The sequence below is a fragment of the Balaenoptera musculus genome, chromosome 1, assembly GCF_009873245.2.
Source record: "Balaenoptera musculus isolate JJ_BM4_2016_0621 chromosome 1, mBalMus1.pri.v3, whole genome shotgun sequence".
Taxonomy (NCBI): domain Eukaryota; kingdom Metazoa; phylum Chordata; class Mammalia; order Artiodactyla; family Balaenopteridae; genus Balaenoptera; species Balaenoptera musculus.
The window spans coordinates 28,770,591-28,793,753 of NC_045785.1; the positions used below are offsets into that span (position 1 = coordinate 28,770,591).

Below are 23,163 nucleotides of genomic sequence, written 5' to 3' on the forward strand. Positions count from 1 at the left end.
GTCCATTGGTTAAGACTCCACGCTTCCACTGCAGGGAGCTCAGGTTTGATCTCTGGTCAAGGAACTAAGATCCTGCATGCCACATGCCGCACACAGCGCGGTCAAAAAAATAAAAACTAAAAATAAATAAAATAGAAAATGTTTTAAATATTTTTGATAGAAATATTTATAAAACATATTTCATGCCTTTAATTCATTTCACCTCTTTTTTTTTTTTTGTAAATGTAATTATGATCCAGCCAGTTTTTCTTTCTCTTTTTTTAAAAATATTTATTTCTCTATTTGGTTGCACCAGGTCTTAGTTGCAGCTCGCTGGCTTCTTTAGTTGCGGCACATGGGCTCCTTAGTTGTGGCCTGTGAACTCTTAGTTGTGGCATGCATGTGGGATCTAGTTCCCTAACCAAGGATTGAACCCGGGCCCCCTGCATTGGGAGCACAGAGTCTTATCCACTGCGCCACCAGGGAAGTCATTTCACCTCTTAAACAGAGTATGCTAAACATAGATCAACTTTTTTATAATGATGCAGAGTCATCATTATGAACATCATTTATTCTAGTGTTGTAATTCTCAATGCATGGCCTGAAGGATCTATTAAGGCCTGTAAGTCATAAAAGCTGTCATGGGAAGATATATATTGCTTTGTGCTTTATGTGGATTTTTCTCCCCCCTTTTGTAGCTAGCTGTCACTTCTTCCAGCTGTCAGTGTGTATGGTATGCCTCCAGCAGCACATTCATTTGTGCTTATGCAATCTCAGTTTTCTAATCACCCAACTTCTAGTCCACTGTGAGCTATACCTAATGAGAAAATATACATTAAAGTGCTTTTGAAATTACCATATATGTAAGTTTTATTCTTGTAATCAAGATCATTAAACTCATGTCTGACATAAATATGAATATTGGCTTTTCTAAGTAAAGAGCATAAACTTAACTGTATTAACTTTACATTATTTTCCTCACTCAGAAGACTTTTTCAAACAAGTGTACATCAAAATCACCTGGAGGGCTTTGTTCTAGATAACTGAAATTTTGGGGTGGCCTCTGGATAAATGTAGTATATAAATTCAGTCTGATTTGAATAAATTCTTCAGTATGAACTCATGTACACATCACATGAATTTCTTGAGTTGTAAAGTGATGTTCCATATATTCTTCATGTTATACCATTGACTTAATTCTCTAAGGAAAAAAAATGAAGTCACTATTGAGAATTATAGCATTTGTTTCAAAAAGAACTATCTTTCTCATTATTTAATTACTTCACAGTACCCTGTAAGAATAGCTATACTTATAGAACTATATCATCTTTGCATGAAAATTAAAAGCACATAGATTTAAATATCACATAGGCGATCCTCACTGCATTATTACTTTGTGGGCCGTTAACAGCTAAGAAAGCAAGATTAAAGTAATTATTGTGCCAAGTGTTTGAGATAATTTGTCCACTGGAAGAGCGAAATCAGGAGAGTCTCTTAAATCCTGCTCCCCAGTTTATACCAAATATCTTGATACAGTCTCAAGTTCATGTATCTGGTCTTGTGGCCTCCAAATCCGCATATGTTTGTCCTGGTTTGGGGATCTGAAGATGTGGCCCCAGTAACTGTGCTACATTCATTTTATCAAAAGTTATCTTAAGTTATCATCTGTGGATGACCCAGGACCTTATTTGAATTTACTCATCTCTAAGAAGCCAGCAAGAGATTGTATTTGTATCTGTAGGTGTTAACTGACCTCTCTAGTAAGTCTGTGTATTTTCTGGTTCTGCGGCTTCTTCTTGATTTAAATTCTTTTTCCATTTTAATTAAAAATTTTCTCATCTTAGCTTCAACAAACAAACATGGAAAATTCCAACAAAATCGCTATCCTGATTAAACCCTAAAATGGCTTAAGTGAAAATGGGCAAATAAAGATTGACCTTTTTTTTTAAGTCAAGGTAGAAAATGTTAGTAGGCTTTTGTTTGTTTGCTTATTTGAAAAAAAAAAAGAACTTGAAGAAATTTCTAAAAAGACATTCTCTTTTATAGTTTTCCCTTACAGCTAGAAAATGGGCAAGCAATGGAATGTACAGTAGCTCAATATTTTAAGCAAAAGTATAGTCTGCAACTGAAATACCCGCATCTTCCCTGTCTCCAGGTGGGACAAGAACAAAAGCATACATACTTGCCACTTGAGGTAAGCTAAACTAAATTTTCTTTTGCCAATCTGCCAATCTCTTGAATGTGTTTTTTAAAAAAGAAATGTTCTAAGCTAGTGATAGAATTTAATAGTAATCTCTAAAATACTTTGGACAGATAAGTTCACCATATAACAGAATTTTCATTTTTTTGGAAATGGAAGATGTAAGGTACAGTTCAGCAAAGGCTTAAGATATAGAAGCCCATTACACAAACTAATTCCTCTTTGCCTCTTGGTAGGTTTGTAATATAGTGGCAGGACAACGATGTATAAAGAAGCTCACGGACAATCAGACTTCCACGATGATCAAAGCCACAGCAAGATCTGCTCCTGACAGACAGGAAGAAATCAGTAGACTGGTCAGTAAGGCATGGTCTTTAAGATAAGCTAGCTTTCAGATGGGAAAAAAACAAAAAACAAAAAACAAAAAAAAAACAATAGAAAATGCCTGATGGGACACAGTTACTCTTTGGTTTTTATATATGCAGGCTTTCCTGTTCTTTAGGTGAAGAGTAACAGCATGGTGGGCGGACCTGATCCATATCTTAAAGAATTTGGTATTGTTGTCCACAATGAAATGACTGAGCTCACAGGCAGGGTACTTCCAGCACCAATGCTGCAATACGGAGGCCGGGTAAGCTTTTTATTTTATTCAGCAAGCTTCTTCCAACAACCAATCAAAAAGGGATGAATCCAGGGTTTTCCCACTACACCACACTGAATTTACTCATAGCTTTGCTCATTATTGCTTTTTGTCTTTTGGCTAATATCAAATAGAGTTTTGTTTATCCCCTCATCAACTTTAAAATGGCCTTAGATTGTAATGTCTTTTCTCTTTTCTTTTGTTTCTTTTTTTGTGTTGTTTTTTTTTAAAGAATAAAACGGTAGCCACACCCAACCAGGGTGTCTGGGACATGCGAGGAAAGCAGTTTTATGCTGGCATTGAAATTAAAGTTTGGGCAGTTGCTTGTTTTGCGCCTCAGAAACAATGTAGGGAAGATTTACTAAAGTGAGTATCTTCATATTTTCAGCTTAGTAATATCCCTTCCAGATACGAAAATATCATCTTTATGTGAATGTGCTGTGTACACTGGCACTGAATCCCAGACTCCTATAGTGACACCACCTGGCTATAGGAAAAAGACCTTGTTCTTATAGTAAATCGCAGACTTGGGAATTACATTAAGAATCTGACTCAGCTTTCTACATTTAGAGCAGAAATTTGTGACTAACAAGGCTGAAGCAGTGCCGATTGGCAAATGCTTGAGTTCTTAGAGAAGCTTCCTTTGGGGTAATTGTATCTTTTCAGCTAAGATAAAAACTAGTTCATTTTTAATCATTACAGTGTACTAGAGAGCTTGTTTTACTGCAGGGTCACTGACTAAGATCATTGGTTCACATCTTACAGCTGCAGTTATCTATATACAGGAAGTTAGTGAAAAGGGTGGAAAAATCATGATGGGAAAAGGGAACTGGAGTGAAAGAAAGGAATCCTACAAAACATTGGCAAATGCAGAAAACAAATCATTCTGAAAGCTTTCTACAAATCCAAAATTTAAAACTTGACCATGAGTTTTGCTTTTTCTTAAAGTGATGATTTCTTTTGACATTGTTATTGAATCAAATCTATTACAAGTTTGAATGACATCCTAAATACGGTGACTTTGTGACAGTGTGTTTCTGTGTTCTCAGTTGAACACAAGCTTACCCAACTATTCTTGTACCTGGCTTACCAAAATACACGTTACCTGAAATTTTGACCTTGCTTTTTTCTTCAGTCCGGAATTACTGACTTGAATGTTTAAAAAAATCTTTGAACAGGAATGCTATTCTAGGTCCTGAGACCCAGCTGAGGCACAATTATTTAAAAATTCAAAATGACAATCTGATAGTTTAATAATACAGAGTCTTCTGCATTATAATTAGTGATACAACTTCCAGGCTATTTTTGGCAACCAGTTAAAGATAGGGGTTTTTTGTTTGTTTGTTTATTTGTTTCTAAATTTGGCTAAGAATTTACAGAACTGAAAGAAATATCTTAGAGGGAAATAAATGCTAAAAATGTGCCCTGAAATGAAAGCACTGTGCCACCGGTTCTATTTTAACAGGAGTTTCACTGACCAGCTCCGTAAAATCTCTAAGGATGCAGGAATGCCCATCCAGGGTCAGCCATGTTTTTGCAAGTATGCACAAGGTGCAGACAGCGTGGAGCCCATGTTTAAACACCTGAAAATGACATATGTGGGCCTACAGCTAATAGTGGTTATCTTGCCTGGGAAGACACCAGTATATGGTATGGACCCCTTTAATGTTGAATGAGGGATGATTTCAAGTAGTAGTTGTAGCAGTCAGGATAAACTAGGTTATGCTGCAGTCACAAACAATCCAGAACTCTCAGTGGCTCAAAGCAACAAAGTTTTATTTTTTGCTTTTGCTGTGTGTCCATTGAGGGTAGACTGCAGCCTCTACGCCATGTCATCGTATCATTTTCACTCTGGAACCCAGTCACTATTTGGAATGTTGCTGGCTCCATGGCAGAGAGAAAAGAGAGCCTGGAGGGTTCTTAACTTCTGCAATTTCTTGGTCACAACCAGCTATATGGCCCACCCAACCTACGTGGGGGAAGTGGGATGGTGGGCAGGAAATGCAGTGGTAATGAGGGTAGTGCCATTTTACCATAGTCCCCAAAGCAGGGAGAACTGGAATGTCTGGTGAAAAGCATTTAGGAATATCAGAGTGGGGGAGCCTACCACTTCCAGAATAGGAGCTGCTTAGTTTGTATCTCTTATAAGAAGAATGATACAAAGTTCTTTTGGCTATCATCTAAGTAAAGGATTTGGAACCTACCTAGACCAACCATTTGAACTTTATAAAATGCCTTCAACCCTCTCTATATTTGTTTCTTTTGTTAGCTTCTTTTATCTGTAGTGTTTGGGGGAGGAGGGAAAGGAAGGGAAAAAAATCCCTTAGAATTCAAAGGGCTGGTGTGTGTACTGAGAGGGAGGAGCTGGGGAGATTGATTTCTTTGCCAGACCAGTCCTGTGGGAAAAGGAACCTCAAGGGACTTGAGTGAGTGGTGAGTGGTGGCAGGCTGCGGTAGAATAAAGGAAGTGGACTAGCTTCAAAGCCTGCAGGAGGGAAGAAAAGGGTAGGGAGAGAGCCTTCCAAACTCAGAAAAATTGCCCTTGGGGTTTCGCAGATGAAAGGACCACACATGAAAAGCATCTAGCACAACGTACAGTATATAGTAGGCACTCTGTAAATGTTAATGTGTGTGGGGGGGTGTTTCCCTCTACTTTTAGTAATCAGGAGAATATATCAACATTTTTTAATTAATTAATAAACTTATTTTTGTAGCGGAGGTGAAACGTGTTGGAGATACCCTCCTGGGTATGGCTACACAGTGTGTCCAGGTAAAAAATGTAGTGAAGACCTCACCTCAAACCCTTTCCAACCTTTGCCTGAAGATAAATGCAAAGCTCGGAGGAATTAACAACGTGCTTGTACCTCATCAAAGGTGAGATCCTGAACTCTGTGTTCTCCATTTGTTTCTTAAGCTCTAACTTACATAATTTACAATAAAGCACACAAATCTCAAATATACATCTTGGTTACTTTTTCTTATATATGTATGCACTCATGTAACCACCACCCAGGTTAAATATAGAACACATCCAGCACCTCATCAGGCTTCCTCGTGGCCCTTCCCAATAGATAACCCCCAAAGGTTCTGACTGTTCTGACTTCCAGCACCATAGATTAGTTTTGCCTGTTTTTTTTCTGGCCACACCCCGCGGCTTGTGGGATCTTAGTTCCCCTGACCAGGGATTGAACCTGCGCCCTTGGCAGTGAAAGCTCAGAGTCCTAACCACTGGCCCGCCAGGGAATTCCCTAGTTTTGCCTGTTTTTGAACTTCTTATAAATGGAACCATACAGTATATACTATTTTGTGTCTGTCTTCTTTTGCTGAATATCATGTCTCTGAGATTCATTCATGTTGCTATTTTAAGTAGAAGTTTATTCTGTTTTGTTGTGTATTATTTCATTTTATGAATATACTACAAAATTTTAGATATTCTCATACATTTATTATACAAGTCTTCTACATTTTTGGTGGAATTAAGTACCCTTTCTCTTGCAAGAGTGGAATTGCTGACTTATAGAAAATATATGTATTTAGCATTGATAGATACTATCAAATGCAGTAGTCCCCCCTTATCTGCAGTTTCACTTTCCCTGGTTTCAGTTACCCGCAGTCAACCTCTGTCCAAAAATATTAAGTGGAAAAGTTCCATAAATAAACAATTCTTCAGTTTTATTTAATTTATTTATTTATTTATTTATTTATGGCTGCATTGGGTCTTCATTGCTGCGCGCGGGCTTTCTCTAGTTGCGGCGAGCGGGGGCTACTCTTCATTGTGGTGCGTGGGCTTCTCATTGTGGTGGCTTCTCTTGTTGTGGAACACGAGGTCTAGGCGCGCGGGCTTCAGTAGTTGTGGCACGCGGGCTTCAGTAGTTGTGGCACGTGGGCTCAGTAGTTGTGGCATGTGGGCTCCGTAGTTATGGCTCATGGGCTCTAGAGTGCAGGCTCAGTAGTTGTGGCACATGGGCTTGGTTGCTCCGTGGCATGTGAGATCTTCCCAGACCAGGGTTCAAACCCGTGTCCCCTGCATTGGCAGGCAGATTCTTAACCACTGCACCACCAGGGAAGTCCCAATTCTTAAGTTTTAAATTGCGTACCATTCTGCGTAGCCCGATGAAATCTCGAACTCTCCCTCTCCATCCAGCCCTGGACATGAATTATCCCTTTGTCCAGTGTATTTAGGCTGTTTATGCTACCCATCCATTAGTATAGGAAAGAAAACTAGTAGATACAGGATTTGGTACATCCACTGGGCATCTTAGAACATATCCTCTGCAGATAAGGGGGGACTACTGTAGTTTTCCAAAGTGGTTGTACCAATTTATATTTCCACTGAGAGTTCTAGTTGCTCATATTCTTGCCAACACTTGGTGGTATCAGTCCTTTTAATTTTAGCCATTTTGGTTGAGGGTAATAGTATCTCATGATGGTTTTAATTTGCAATCCTCTGATGACTAATCATGTTGAGCACATTTTCATATGCTTATTGGCTAAGTAGACATCCTCTTTTGTGATGGGCCTGTTCAGTCCTTTGCCCATTTCTTAGATTGGGTGGCTCCTTGTTAATTTGTAGTTTCCTTGTCTGTTGAGATAATATCTGACTTGTCTACTCTACAGTGTTTTTATGTGAAATCCTGTATGTGGAAGTGATTTGGGAAGTTAAATTTTGTCTGTGATATTAGTCATTTTCATACTTGAGAAGAAGGTGAATTTGAGTGCCTTACTCTTATACAGTTGTATCACAGTTCTCATTTTTGTCCTTGAATGAAACGTCTAGGTAAATAAATCCTTCCTGCAACATTGGTAGATGAGGTATATAGACCATAGGGGAAGTTAACCTAAAGCATGATTTAATTTTACCCCAAACAATGTAGCATAGTGGCATAGAGTACAGACCTTTTTGTCAGGCTTCCTGGGTTTGGATTCCAGCTTTATCACTTCCTAACTGTGTAATCTTGAGCAAGTTCCTTATCCTCTTATATCTCATTTTTTAAACCTGGAAATCTGAGATAATAATTGTACTACCCTCATAGAATTGTTGTGAGGACTAAATGAATTCATACGTGTGAAGTACTTAGCACAGTGGTTGGTACATAATATATGTAAGCTGTTATTATGTTCTGTGTATGTATCTTATGTATATACATTTGCTCTTATACCCTACTATGCCAAACCCATGTTGTATGATGATATATAGAGGGAAATACAACCCAGTCTCTGCCCTCATGGAACCTCATCTTTAGTACCTATTACATGAGATTGTCAGATTTGGGATGCCTCCTAGATATACTTTAAAAATCAATATTCACAGTCCCAAATTCTACCTTTAAGAATTTACCAGAGAAGTAATACATGCATGATATTTTTCTCCTGAATTCCATAGATAAATTAGTGCCAAATAAATGAATTCATTCTTTTAGCAAATATTAGTTGAGTGCCAACTGTGAGCAAGTCAGTGTTTTAGGCACTAGGGATACAGCAGTGAACAAGACAAAGCAAAACAAAATTCCTGCCTTCATGGAGCTTACATTCGTGTGTGTGTGTGTGTGTGTATACAATAAATAAAATAAATAAGTAAAATATGTGGTAAAAGTGATAAATACATGGAGAAAATAAAATAGGGAAGGAGATAGACTTTATTCTCTTCCCTAAGTCTCATATATTGGGGGTTTTGTGCCAGTTCCATGTACATTGTGCAATTCAGTATCCATTGTAGAAATCCTAGGATCCCAGGAAAGCCTGTTCTGGGAAAGTTTTCCCTTTACACATAGAGATTTTGTTAAATTTGGGTCGGGTCCTCTTCCTGACTCTACCCTTCCTACTATTGCAGAAGAACCATGTTGGCTTCTTCAGTCAATTCAGATTCATTGTACTGGGTGGCACAGATACTCAGTGGGCCTTAGAGTTCTCTACCAATGGACACGTCTTTATTCTCATAAGATTATGCCTGTGATTATGTCTGGTGATCTTGCTAAACAAAAACATTTTCATCCATATGTCTGAGTGGCAATGTCTCCTTAAATCTGAGCAGGCCCTCGGTGTTCCAGCAGCCTGTCATCTTCCTGGGAGCGGATGTCACGCACCCCCCAGCAGGGGATGGGAAGAAGCCTTCCATTGCTGCTGTCGTTGGCAGTATGGACGGCCACCCCAGCCGGTACTGTGCCACCGTTCGGGTGCAGACGTCCCGCCAGGAGATCTCCCAGGAGCTCCTCTATAGTCAGGAGGTAATCCAGGACCTTACTAACATGGTTCGAGAGCTGCTGATCCAGTTCTACAAATCCACACGCTTCAAACCCACTCGGATCATCTATTACCGTGGAGGGGTATCCGAGGGACAGATGAAACAGGTACTCTCTTAATCCCATAGTTGCCTTCTGGGGCTTCTAGGTATCTGATGGAGTTTCCTCCCATCTGCCACTCCGAGTAAATCAGATCTGAGAGATGCCTGAGAGATAGGCAAGTTCTCTATTAAACATCATTCTATTTCTAACTCCTAGGTAGCTTGGCCAGAACTAATAGCAATTCGAAAGGCATGTATTAGTTTGGAAGAAGATTACCGGCCAGGAATAACCTATATTGTGGTGCAGAAAAGACATCACACACGACTCTTCTGTGCAGATAAAACAGAGAGGGTAAGAACACATAGGATAAGCTTTATTATCTGATGCAAGTGAATATGTTTTTGGTTTTAAAAAAATATTTATTTATTTATTTTGGCTGTGCCGGGTCTTAGTTGCGGCATGCAGGATCTTCATTGCAGTGTGCGGACTCTTAGTTGCACATGCATGCAGGATCTAGTTACCCGTCTAGGGATTGAAACCAGCCCCCCTGCATTGGGAGCGCAGAGTCTTACTGACTGGACCACCAGGGGAGTCCTGTGAATGTGTTTTTGAGTAGGCATACATATAGTTTTTTTTTTTTTTTTCACACACACACACTGTATTTTATTTTTACAAGAGATAAATAGACTGACACCAAGCATTGTACATGGATGACCACAACAAAAGCAACAATGATTGCAATTACCAAACATGAAACACACTCATACTATGTCATAATATTGACATTCAGTCCAGTAATCCTCCACTGTAACAGCTCCTTTACTTTGCAGTGAAAGTTGATTTGTATATTCTTTGCCTCTGAGTCCTTGTGGGATTTTTTTTTTTTTTAATTCAGACAGAAAATCACAAAAATTATACTCATCCTCATCAGTTCACTCAGTCCCATGTAATTAATTATTTTTTTCATCTTGATCTTTTGTTAGCTCTTTTATGAGTTCATCAGTTTTTCATTAGAGTTCTGAAAATGCTTATTCATTCAGTTCAGCAGTACAGTCAGTTACCAGAAACCTGTTAGTTTTTTTTTTTTTAAAGCAGAAGTGCCTAATAATAATTTAATAAGCATACTAACTCCAAATGAGCTTAGATGAGCAATTTTGAATGATACAGGTTTCAAGACTGAATATTTCTCTTATGTGACAGCAATACTGGTTTCTAGAGTTTTTAGAGGGAGAAGTTAAAAAATGCCATGTACACTATGGTGATACAGGAAACCTCCAAAGGGAAGGTTTACTACTTGGACTTTATTGCCATTTGCTATTTTTTGCTACCGGTGCCTAAGGCATGGTTCTAGGGTATAAAGAAGAATTTCTCTTCCAAATGATTTTACATCAGTGCAGGGGATTCTTAGGGTACACACTTTGAATGCCTGTTATGTCACATTTACTAACCATGGGCAGGTTAACTTCTCTAAGCCGTAATGTTCTAACTGTAAAGTGTGATAACAATACCTATCTCACAGGGTTGTTGTTAAGGATTAACTTAGTAAATGAGTGTTAATTTAGGGTACAATTTCCAGCATTTGATAAAAGGCATTTTGTGTAACCTATTTATAATCTGAAATTAATGTGTAAACTAGGTAAATTTTAGGTACACAGTGTTGGATGACTTTACTTCTATGATCTTTTCTATGACATTACTTCAACTTTTTCAGGCCCTCCCTGATCCACTCTCAGAGAGACCAGTTCTTTCTGTTACCTGATCTTGTTGTCTTGTGGGTCACTCCCACTGTTTTGTAGTACACACTTAGTCTGTTTTATTTTTTTAAGGATTAGATTTTTCTTTTTAATTAATTAATTAATTTTTGGCTGCGTTGGGTCTTTGTTGCTGCACGTGGGTTTTCTCTAGTTGCGGCGAGCGGGGGCTACTCTTCGTTGCAGTGCGCGGGCTTCTCATTGCAGTGGCTTCTCTTGTTGCAGAACACGAGGTCTAGGCACGCGGGCTTCAGTAGTTGTGGTACGCAGGCTTCAGTAGTTGTGGCACGTGGACTCAGTAGTTGTGGTGCACAGGCTTAGTTGCTCCGCGGCATGTGGAATCTTCCTGGACTAGGGCTCAAACCTGTGTCCCCTGCATTGGCAGACGGATTCTTAACCACTGCGCCACCAGGGAAGTCCCACATGCTTAGTTTTTGTCTCTAATCCAAGACTGAGCTGTTTCTTCTTGTTTTCTGAATCATTAGAGAACTAAGGTTTTACCTTTGGGCCACAGGTCCACCAATCAGCTCAGATTCAAAATACTGTCTTCCAAATTGCCAAACTCTGACTTGGTAATACTTCTTAAATTCTGCTAATTCAAATTCTCTGAGCTCTTGACCGAGCTCTGGACACAAAACATCCTGCCATCCCCTCCTTAACTGCAGAGTCACACTCCATCCCTCTGTTGACTTGCTATTCATGTAACTTTAGGACCTGGACCATCTTTCTAAACCCCCAAGCTATCTCATAGCTTTGTTCTTGACCATCCAGTGTCACTCCTGACCTTTGAAGATTGACAGTCCCAATCCTTGGTCTACTTTGCACCCCTGACACCAGCATCTTCAGTTCTCTAAACATGCCTCTTGCCAATCTCCAACTCTGAAGTAGTGTACTTGCCCATTTCTTTTGCTTCTAGTCTTAGGCTGATTGAGGTTGCTGAGGAAAAAGGTCATTTATTTAATAATGAACCATAATACAAGTTCTTGACAGCAAATCTCAGCCAGGCCTTTGATGCTGCAATTTCTTTTCATTTATCGTATTCCCCAAAACATCTGTTCTAAACCTTTATACTCTTCTCAAGTCCCCAACCCCATCCATGACGCATTCATTGCCAACAATTTACATTGCCAACAATAGAATAACCTTCTATTTCCTCCAGAAAACAAAATTGAGAAGGCATGAATTTTCTCGGCTTCCTCCCCTTTACTTTCAAATTTAGCTAAATCTGTGTTTTCTTATTTTCTTCCTTGAATCTCAGAGGCTAATCTCTCCACCTATGCTTTCTTTCCCTCCACCTATGCTTTTGTTTTTAATGCTTTCTGCCTTCTCTAGAGCCTCACTTCATTAATTATCCATTTTTTTTCAAAATTTCAGTTTTCCCCATTCCATTGCCTCCCTCTCCTCACCTTTTAAAGTTTCTCAACTCTTCCTCAGTCTCCCTCAAAACTTCCCTTCTCCCTCAACCTACCTGCCATTTTTTCTTTCCTCCCTTTCATGACCAAACTTATAGGAAAAAAGACTTGATTTTCTTTTTGTATCTTCTCACATAATACTTCAGTTCTCTGTTGCCTGACTTTTATTTCAGTGACTCCACTGAGATCGTTCTCTCAATGACTTGCTCATTTTGAATCCATCGATATCTTGTCAAATTCCCACACTGACCTCTTTGAAGCACTTATGGATGTTTGCCTTCTTTGGCCTTAGCAATATGATTTTCCAGGTTCACTACGCACCTCTGTAATTAAGCTTTCTTTGACTCCTCTTCTTCCTCTGTCCATTAAAACATTGATGCTTCCTGGCATTTCATATTTCTCTCTTCTTTTTTCAATTTCAACTCCCTTAGTCTCACCTACTTTTCCGGATTCACTTATTTGCTTATAGATTCCTAAATCTGTATTTCCAGCCCCAGATTTTCTTCCTCTTTTTTTTAGATTTAAATTATTTATTTGTTTGTTTGTTTGTTTATTTATTTTTGGCTGTGTTGGGTTTTCGTTTCTGTGCAAGGGCTTTCTCTAGTTGTGGCGAGTGGGGGCCACTCTTCATCATGGTGCGCAGGCCTCTCACTATCGCAGCCTCTCTTGTTGCGGAGCACAGGCTCCAGACGCGCAGGCTCAGTAGTTGTGGCTCACAGGCCTAGTTGCTCCGCGGCATGTGGGATCTTCCCAGACCAGGGCTCGAACCCGTGTCCCCTGCATTGGCAGGCAGATTCTCAACCACTGTGCCACCAGGGAAGAAGCCCCAGCCCCAGATTTTCTATGCAGCTCCTGATCTGCACTTCTAACTGTCTACCAGTTTACTCAGATGCTCTGTAGGCATTGTATCAGTCAAGATAGGCTAGGCTGTGCTGTGGTAACAAAAGACTCCAAAGTCTTAGTGGCTTACTAAGATTTATTTCTTGTTCACATTACACATTCATTGTGGCACTGCTGCAGCTGGGACCTTGCTGTCCTCCCTTTGGAACCTAGGCTGACAGAGAAGCATCTGTCTGGAACTTCACCAGTCATTGTAGTAGAGGGGAAAAAAGATACATGACAAGCCATATGCTGGCTGTTAAAGCTTCTGCCCAGAAGTAGTACATTTCAGGTCACATTTTATTAGCCAAAGGAAGTTACATGGCCACTTCTGAGTTAATTGGGTAGGGATGTATAATCCTCCCCCAGGGAGGGGCATGGGAATATTTGGCACCAGTGATACAATCTACCACAGGCATTTCAAGCAAAGCACATCTAAACCTTCTCCTTATTGTTTTAGCCGCATCTAAAAGCTATTCCTCCCCCAATTTTCCTATTCTTCTATTGCTTGGCATCACTGTATATTAGTCAGCCAAGTGAGAAACTTCAGCGTTGTCTTTAAATTCTTCTCCTCTATTCCTGTCCCCCCTTCCCATGTCCAGTGGGTCAAACTATTCTCTGTGTTCTGCCCTGAAATCTCTTGTCTCAACTCTTCCTCTTGTGTGTTCCATCTGCCCTAGGCAGAACTCTTCAGTCTTGCAGGAGACTTCTAGCAGTCTCCCAGTCTCCATTCCTCCTTCACAAATGCATCCTCCGCCTACTGTCAGGGCTAGGTTTTTAAAATACAGATCTTATCCTGCCACTCCACTGCTCAAAAATCTTCATGTTCCCCCTATTGCCTACCAGATGCTTTCTTATGGTGCTCAGTGTTTTCCCACGGTAGCCAAAACACATTTTAGTTTGATCTTTCACCATGCCCCCACACACCTTCCATTAGCAATGTGACTATTTCCATTTCCCATATACATTGTGTATTTTTATCCCTGGAATGACCACATCCATCCCACCTTTTTTTCCCCATTATTTTTATAATAAGATATAATATAGACACAGTAAAATTCACTATTTTTAGCGTACTGTTCTGCATGTTTTGACAAATGCATACAGTTGTGTAACTACCACCTTAATATATAGAATGATTCTGTCACACACAAAAACACACAAAAACTCTCTTATGCCCTTTTGTAGTCAACCCTTTCCCTTACCTACAGCCGCTGACAACCACTGATGTATATTCCGTCCCTATAGTTTTGTTTTTCCCAGTATGTCATATGAAAAGAAGTCATAGCCTTTGGTCTGGCTTCTTTTACTTAGCATAATGCATTTGAGATTCATCCATGTTATTGTGTGTATCAGTAGTTTGTTCCTTTCTTATTGCTGAGTAGTATTTCGTGGTATAGATGAACCACAGTTTGCTTATCCATTCCTGACTGTAAGGGGTATTAGAATGTTTCCATTTTCATTCTATCTCCTCTATCCAACCTGTACTTATCCTATAAGGCATGGCTCAACCATTTCCTCCCACCAGCTTTTCTTCCATAAGGCCCTTATTACATTGCATTGCAGTTCATTGCCTGTGACTTTCATGAAGAGCAGGAGGGCAGGTTCTTTAGTTCTCTCTGTGACTTTGTCTCTCATCCCCAACATCTGTTGCAGAGCCTTGCACATGGTGCTCAAGCAATAATTATTGAAATGAACATGCCTGGACCCCCTTTTCCCTAGGGCAGCACCTCTTTAGGTTCTCATCTGTAGATTCCAAGAGATTTTTAAAAAGGGATTCTATGGTCAAATAAGTTTGGGAAATGCTGTATACTTCATCTCCCTCTTAAAGATTATACATTACTAGATAAAGGTTCTGAGAAGTCATACAATAGAAAAGCCTTTCAACTGTGGTTTAACCCAGTATCACTCAAATTTATTTGACCATAAAACACCTAAACACATCCTGCAGAACTAATATTTCTAAAGCATACACTTTGGGAAACAATACTAGAATGATTGTAGCTCAGTTACATTTCCTCTTGTCCAGCTAGGTACCCAAGGTCACATATGAATTTCACGGAATGAGACTTTTCTATACTCATGTATGTTATTATTATATGCATTGGTGCATGATCTTCAGCTGAAGTTAACAATAGTTAGAATGGAGCCAAATAAGTTCCCATCAAATTTGTGCCAATATGCTAAATGTACTACCTCGTGTGGAACCCTTGTGTACAGCAGAAGTGGATGAAAACTGACCAAATAGCAAGATTTAATTCCTTTCCTTGAAGTTCTCCTCTCTGCTTTTCTAGAAGTTTGATTTTAGAATTTGGCTATAGAAGAACTTTAGAATTTTAAAAGTATCAGAGATCATCACCTAATTTTATGGATGATTAGATTGAGGCTCAAAGATATTATGCTTTGTTCAAGGTATGTAGTTGCAAGGCTGGGCTTAGAACTGAAACTATGGTTTTCCTAATTCTCATTTCAACACACTCTTCCTGATAATGCATGTGCCAGTGAATTCTTTTATTGATCCTGTGAAAGTATTAATTTTGTTGAACCTGGTGAACCAGTTCAAAGATTCCTTCATCTTAACTTTTACTGAAAGTTGTAGGTTGTTTTTTTTTTACTCCAAATAAGGAATAAAACTGATTTTTTTTCCCCTCAGGAAGCTTATCCATCTTAAATGTCTTTTTTTCCCCCTCTGTGAACACACCAAAGTGTCATCTGTAAAATAGATGACAATAATGCAGCCCAAAGCCACAGGTAAAAATAATTCTTTGTCTGGATTCCCTTAGAGAAACCGTGGAGTATATTTGAGAAAATATCTAAGGTTGAAATAGTTGGGCTAAGGGAAAGTTACAGAAAATTCAACATCTTGAATTAAACTGATTTTCAAGAGTTCATTTAAGAGCAGTATACTAACTTGTTACTAATGGCTTGAGCTCGATTTAGCACTTTGATGACTAATTATACTTTTTTTTTTTTTTTTTTTTAGGTGGGGAAAAGTGGCAATGTACCAGCAGGCACTACCGTGGATAGCACCATCACGCATCCATCTGAGTTTGACTTTTACCTCTGTAGTCATGCAGGAATTCAGGTAATTTGGAAGCTAGTCCAGGTCTTTGATTTGATAAGGAGGTGTTTGCAAATTCAGCAACTAGCTTGAGTAGACTTGTTATTAAACACTGTACATAACTTTGTTAATGCTTGTATCCTAGAACTGTTATCTTTTGGTCTAGGTATCTGCTTGTAGGTGTGCTAGGCAGGAATATTTCTGAATTTAAGTAGGTTTCAATTCTCTCAGGTAGTCAACCCATGTCAGAGACATTAATCATAAAACTCTTTCTCCAGGGAACCAGCCGTCCTTCACATTACCAGGTCTTGTGGGATGACAACTGCTTCACTGCAGATGAGCTCCAGTTACTAACTTACCAGCTATGTCATACCTATGTGCGGTGCACACGCTCAGTCTCTATTCCAGCCCCTGCCTATTATGCCCGCCTTGTAGCATTCAGGGCAAGGTATCATCTGGTGGATAAAGATCATGACAGGCAAGTTTCTCAGGCAAATAAAATCTTTCTGTCTGTGTTAGCAGCATATTAAAAAAAATGAGCTACTATAGAAAACTTTTAGGAAGAGTTAAACTTCCTTTTAAGGTTTACATTTCAAGGAGCAAATAAAATTGCATGTGCCTTTAAAAGCTGATAATGTGACTTTTGGTCCAAAAATTGCCCAGGCTTGTTCATACTTGTATGATGTGTCTAAAGTCTGCCCCAAAAAGCAGTCTCATTTGAAACTGCCTGTGGATTTCCCATAGAGCCAAATGCATTTCAGTTCTGCTCAGGTCCTAAGCAGCCTCAAAAGGTGTCCAGCCCAGTGCCCTGGCTCCAGTCAGAGCAGTCACAGGCCTGTGGATTCCACTTCATGCAAGGGGGAAGTCCTGACCAGTTCGCTTTACTTTCAGTACAGTTTTGGAGAATGCATCAGAGGGAACCTGGGTTTGTGTCGGGAACAGGTGGGGTACCAGACCATTCTCACCCCCAAATAAGGATCTCAGGAGAATCAGACATATTGACCTGTTATTGAGCTACTATTAAATAACTAAACAAGCTTTCTGCGTTAAAGTTTTTTTTCCAAATGACCATCTGTGAAGTGTAGCCGTTTCTGGGCTCTTCCCCAAGTCCGAATTCAGCTGCTAAATAGTAGACATTCCACTGCAAGTCTATTTCTGTACGGGTTGAAAGGACGCTATTATGGAAAATGCCCAGCTGTGGCTTTGTACCTTCCATTCTTTAATATACATATTCATTCAACACATTTACTAGGTATTGCCTGTGTGCCCAACACTGTACTAGGTACTAAAAACTGTAAGTTGAGGATGACATGTTTCCTGGGATTTTATGCTTCAGTATGGGATACAATACAGGCGAACATAAAACCGACAATTAGCCCATAGCAGTATAGATGAAAGTGCAATTGGACATCAGAGGAAAGTCTGTTAGAGATTTCATAGCTGGATGGGTAGGATTTGGCTCTACAAAGAAGAGAAAAGAATTTTCCAGGCAGAGGGAATAATGGACACAAAGAAGAGAAGACAAGTGACATGTTTGAACAATAGCAAGTTTTCTTTGGTTGGAGCATTTGAAAGGGGAATAGCAGGCATGAAGCTGGAAGAATATGTTTGTTAGAGCAAGATTACCTTTGTTTAACATAAGAGGCTAATCCTGGGATAAAATAGATATTACTCAACAGTTAATTGGATGTGAGTGACAGAGAAGAGGATGAAGTAAAAAATGACTAACATTTTGAGCCTAGATAATAAGGGTAATAATAATTTAAGTAGAGAAGTCAGAAGAGGGATGGTGATTTCCCATTTACTAAGCCCTTTATCACATGGTGCCCTTAAAAGGTATGTTCAGAAGTTGTTACTGTTATCCTAAAAGATCAAGTTCAGAGGAGTTGTTACTTGTCCAGGGTCATATAGCTAGTGAGGGGAAGACAAGAAAGGCTGGTGGCATAGTAACATTTGCTGAGTATCTGTTATGTTCCAGCACTGTGCTAAGCACATTCATTCATTCATTCATTCATCCATTCAACAAATGGTTATTGAGGCAATGCTATGTGGCAGGCACTAGGGATTTAGTGGTGAGTAAGACAGACAAAGTTGCTGCTTTCTCGGAGATCACATCCCAGTAGGGAAATAAATAATTATCCAAATAATAATCCTTCAAATAAAATAAAAGTAGAGGATTCTGTGAAAGTATATTCCAGGTGGCTCTGACCTGAACTTCAGAATCAGGGAAGATTTATTTGGGGGAAATGACATTTGACTGAAGCCTAAAGGACAAGTAGGCATTAACCAGACATAACAGACAATGGAAGTCCTTGTGTAGGCACTGTTGAAGATTTGGGTCTTTGCAGACATTATTCTAATTAATTGCAACAGCCCATTAAATAAGTTGTATTGCATTTTCAGTTGAGCAAACTGATGTTTAGAGAGACGTTACAAATTATTTAAGGAGCCACACCTTGAGCCCAAGATCTTGAGTCTAGTACTATTCATGCTATTTGAAACATGTGGAGTTTGAAGTGATCTTTTGTTACTCTTGGTTTTTTTGCTTTCTTTTCTTTACAGTGCGGAAGGCAGTCATGTGTCAGGACAGAGCAACGGCCGAGATCCTCAGGCCTTGGCTAAAGCTGTGCAGATCCACCATGATACCCAGCACACAATGTATTTTGCCTGAGAGTCTCAGAAAAAGAACTCAACCAGTTTGGCGCCCCATGCAGGCTCAAAATGTTTTAAACGCCTACTGCCTCTAGAGAGAGCCAAGATGACTTCAGGTGGTCTTCTACCAGCAACTCAGAATAGTTGCACTGAATCTATACTTCGCAGCACTGTCTGATGCATCAACAAAATTGAGCCATTTTTTTAAAGTAATAGATACTCATTGATTATCTTTTCTGATGCACTGGACTGAATTTTTACCTCATCATGCAAAGGCTAATCAGCCTGAACTTTCTAAAGGACTTTATGAGAAAGGTTTCTATGGACTATTTTGCTAGCTGTGGTGTTCACCGCATCCCTCTAGTCTTACAAGAGAAGCTTATTCCTTTTTTCTGTATTCGTCGAGTGGGGTATATACATAAATGGGAGAGAAAAACCAAACAATCTACTTCAGTTCAGTGTAACTATTTAATTGTGTGGGTCCATAGGCTTTTTAATGGAGATTTCTGACTTCACCACTGTAAATGCCTTTAACGAGCATTAATTTTTGAAAGTTTTACAGAGTTTTATTAGTTTTACTGCTTTATCTATTGATCTCTCCAGACTTGTGCTGGTGCAAGTACAGGCTGCCAGGCAATTGCACTATATTTGGCTGCAGATTCAGACAGGCAGTTCTCTTATTTGGTTGACTTTTGTGAATGTGTAACACATGTAATGCATGTCGCGGTGACAGATAACACTGCCATGGTAAAAGTACTCATGTTTCCCCCTCTTTGAAAAAAATTAGCTTTTAGTATTTTTCAGAGTTTTCAAAAGTGCCCATTTTATGCTGCTGTGTGGTTTGTTAGATCTAAATGATTTTTAAACTTTTCTCATAGCAAGTTAACTTTGGCAATAAACATTTTTTTAAAGTCCCTCGTCTTCCTCCCCCTGACAGTGTAGTTTTTTAGATGAGATTTCGGTATGATTTTTATCAGCTGTTTCTTATAGATGATAATCTGGCAATTTCTGAAACTGGTCAGAAAAGACATATATTTCCATGCCTTTTTAAAGAATTCTTTTTATCTGTTTTATAGTCACAGTTGGTGTCCTGTCACTTTGTTTTAAAATAAGCTAGAACCAGGATGCTTCCTTATTGAATAGGCTTTGCCAGTCCTTAAGGTACCTTGAGTGATGCTGCAACTTGCAAAAATGTACCAGCATTTAAAACTTTATTCCCTGGGAATCAAGGTTACTCACACAATTACTTGTAGTGCAAATTTTTTGCTTCTCTTTCAACCTGAAATGTACTTGGTGGGGTTTCCTTCCTTTTATTAAACTAAAACTGCACAGAAAAGGTTGATTTTTCTTAATAGATTCTGGATTCCGTTCACAGAGAGACAGGATTCCTTTCTTGTCCAAACAAAGGGAGTTGATCTAAAGCAAGCATCAGTTAAAATGTGGGGGAAAAGGTATTTTGTATTTAGTGTAGATAATACTTTGTGAATGGACAACAGTTACATAGAGTCTTGATAGTTCCAGCCAGTGTTTCCCAGCCCAAATTTTACTGACTTGGAATTCTCTGTCCTGGAACCTCAGGAGTGAGAGCTGAAAGGAGGGATAAAAGGCCCAGAGCCACTCCATATGGCTGAGGAAGGTGCTGGGGGAAGAGATAGATGCAGTGTAGTAAAACGGTTTTGCCACCTCTGTCTGGAAACTGCTGGTGGGGGAAACACTGGATCTAACGGTGAAGGATGTTGCTTGAACTCATTAGCTGGTCCAAATCTCTTAAACTAGCCTTCTCAAAATCCCAGCAATATAAAGCACTGTTTTTCTCAGTCTTTTAAACAAGCTTGTAAATACATTGAAGTTTACATTTCCATGTGCTGTTGATCAGCGGCGCCACCAGTGTTTGCTGAGACTGGTCTGTGAGAGTTTTATAATGTATATGGAGTCCTAAAGCTCATTAAGATACAAGTGCAGACGTCCTTGTTCTCTTCATAGAGTGGGATGAAAGCAAGCTCTGTAATTGAGGCACAAGATAGGCAGGAGTGAAGGAGATGGCGGATGTTAATTTCTTAAGATTTTCCTTTTTTGCAAATACCTCACTTGGACACTACAAATCAGGACACGTTGGTGAGGGGCTGGCTGCTGCTTTTTATTCACACTTGTTCAGGGAGAGGGCAGAAAATACCCTTCAGCTTGGCCACCCTGGACGCAAGAGGAGGAAAAACGGAAGTTTTCTCTAGGAAAAGGATGACTTGCTGGAGTCCAGGATGTGAAGAACTCTTGGTGGCTGGCTGGCTGGCCAGTGGGCACCCCATCTGCACTTGAGTGCCTCGGACTTGCTTGTTAATAATGCACAGAAGAAGCGTCACTTCTAACCATCTCCTGGCATGTATGGAGCAGGGAGAAAGGCGGAGTGCCAGGAAGCCCTGACGTGCTTGCAGATGGGCTATACACTCGACCTTGAACTGTAGTTTGTAAGACCTCAGTCAGTCCTAGTACACTGGGGCAAATCAGTGTAGTGGTGGAGGAAAAGCCGGGAGGCCTATTTTTATAGGAAAACAGTACCTTTGAGGGTGTAATGCTGCCGTTTTGGACACAAGGAAAGAAATATAGAAGAATTAGGATTGTTGGAAAAAACTTGCTGAGCGGTGAATCTTTAAGAGGTAATTACTGCAGAATACCAGTTGCAGCAATACTTACTGCAGGCAGGTCTGAATGCATAGTTTTAATTTGGCTTGACAATTTGAACACGTTAACCCCTTGGGACTGGCTGAATCATTATGCATGTGTCAATCAATGGGAGGTGTGCATTCTCTAGAAGTAGGTGTAGGCCGTTTGGTTTTTTTTAATGCAGCCTGTTTAGGCACTGTCATGTGGTGTGAAAGATTTAAATGTAGCAATGCTAAAGAGTTAACAATTTTGGGATCAGGCACGGGGACATTAAAAGAGTGGTGAAGATCCAAATGTTGAACCAATTATGTTTTGTTGTTGTTGTTAGCTGTAGAGTGAACTAGCTGCCCAGCAGTCTGGGCAGACAGAACATATTCATTCTTACTGTAAATTCTATTTGCTGCTTCCAAAGGAGATGATTTACAAGCAGACATATTCTATATGGTCTGTATTTTAGGATCTGGTGCCCAGCCTATATCAGAGCTTACCTACCTGGCTCAGCTACCTACCCTTCCTGTGGGAAAAGGTAATCCACTGTTTAACCAGGCTCACCCTCTCTGCCCTGCCCTAGCAACCCTTTGTGGATGTGCTGTAAGATTTTCTTGCTCAATAGCAAGGTGGTAGCTCTGCTTTCATTTTAAGAAAGTGGAGGCTGAGGGCATTGTATCAATACTGCTTCAACTCCAAGGATTTTTCCTTGTAAAATTAAAGGGAAGATCTTGTTATCGATTAACCATTTTCTTACCCCTTGCTATTGACATATTCATGCTCTTTCTATGTCTAGTAGCTGAAAAATGTTTGCATTTGTTCATTTGACTAATGGTGTCATTTTTGCTTCTATATTGTTAGGCCTGTAATGTTCTAAAATGTGTTTTATTAAATTTGGACTGGATGTATGTCTCTAGCAATACGAGGTACTTTCTAAACTATTAAGGGAGGGGTGGTATCCCCAAGTTGAGATAAGATGATGGTTGTTTAAATTTTGCAATTTTTTTTTGGTCTGCAGGGATATTTTGTGTTCATGTGTCCATAAAAGAATAAATTGGCATTCTTGTGCCAAACATTGTTTTTCTTGTCAATTGTCTAATAAATATAGCGTATACTGTAATAGCAATACACATGGTTACTTTTTTTTTTTTTTTTTTTTTTTGGCCACACCGCGCAGCTTGTGGGATCTTTGTTTCTCAACCAGGAATTGAACCCACACCTTCGGCAGTGAAAGCACAGAGTCCTAACCACTGGACCGCCGGGGAATTCCCCATGCTTACTTTTTAAAAACAGTTTCCTCAGTATAAGAAATTTGAGAAAGAAGAACAATGAGAAAACTTTGTGTTTTTAACTCCTGGGTCTCCCTATTTTTAGAAATTGTTATTTGGGAAATTTAGAAGAGCTTCTTGCAACATTTCACATGTGAAAACTTAAAGCTTCAGCAGAGTTCTGGGTATAGCTCTTAATAGGGAGATCTATTTCAGTGATGTTCTGAGAAAAATCTGTAGTCTTCAGAGGACAGCATAGCCACGTACTTTATAAGACTGACTTCTTCAGAGGAAGAGCTGCCCAAATTCACCCATCCTGGAGCTATCCAATCTCAAGTCTTTTAATTCTTACCAGCAAAGCCCTTTTGTTAAATCATGGCAAGGATAATGCAGA

At 39.6% G+C, this 23,163-nt stretch overlaps 1 protein-coding gene across 2 annotated transcripts in view; it reads left to right on the top strand.

The window, feature by feature from the left end:
* Positions 1-22,579, top strand: part of LOC118903533 (protein argonaute-4) — a 38,437-nt gene extending 15,858 nt beyond the window's left edge. The window contains exons 8-18 of one of the 2 annotated variants that reach the window (XM_036868685.1): positions 2,026-2,173; positions 2,416-2,535; positions 2,682-2,810; positions 3,052-3,185; positions 4,285-4,469; positions 5,534-5,693; positions 8,851-9,166; positions 9,317-9,451; positions 16,126-16,227; positions 16,482-16,681; positions 18,766-22,579. In XM_036868685.1, coding sequence (XP_036724580.1) covers positions 2,026-2,173; positions 2,416-2,535; positions 2,682-2,810; positions 3,052-3,185; positions 4,285-4,469; positions 5,534-5,693; positions 8,851-9,166; positions 9,317-9,451; positions 16,126-16,227; positions 16,482-16,681; positions 18,766-18,874 — 1,738 coding nt within the window. In that variant the 3' untranslated portion in view covers positions 18,875-22,579. The remainder of the gene's footprint in view (positions 1-2,025; positions 2,174-2,415; positions 2,536-2,681; positions 2,811-3,051; positions 3,186-4,284; positions 4,470-5,533; positions 5,694-8,850; positions 9,167-9,316; positions 9,452-16,125; positions 16,228-16,481; positions 16,682-18,765) is intronic. The other variant, XM_036868693.1, reaches the window with a different exon arrangement.
* The last annotated feature ends 584 nt before the right edge of the window (positions 22,580-23,163 follow it).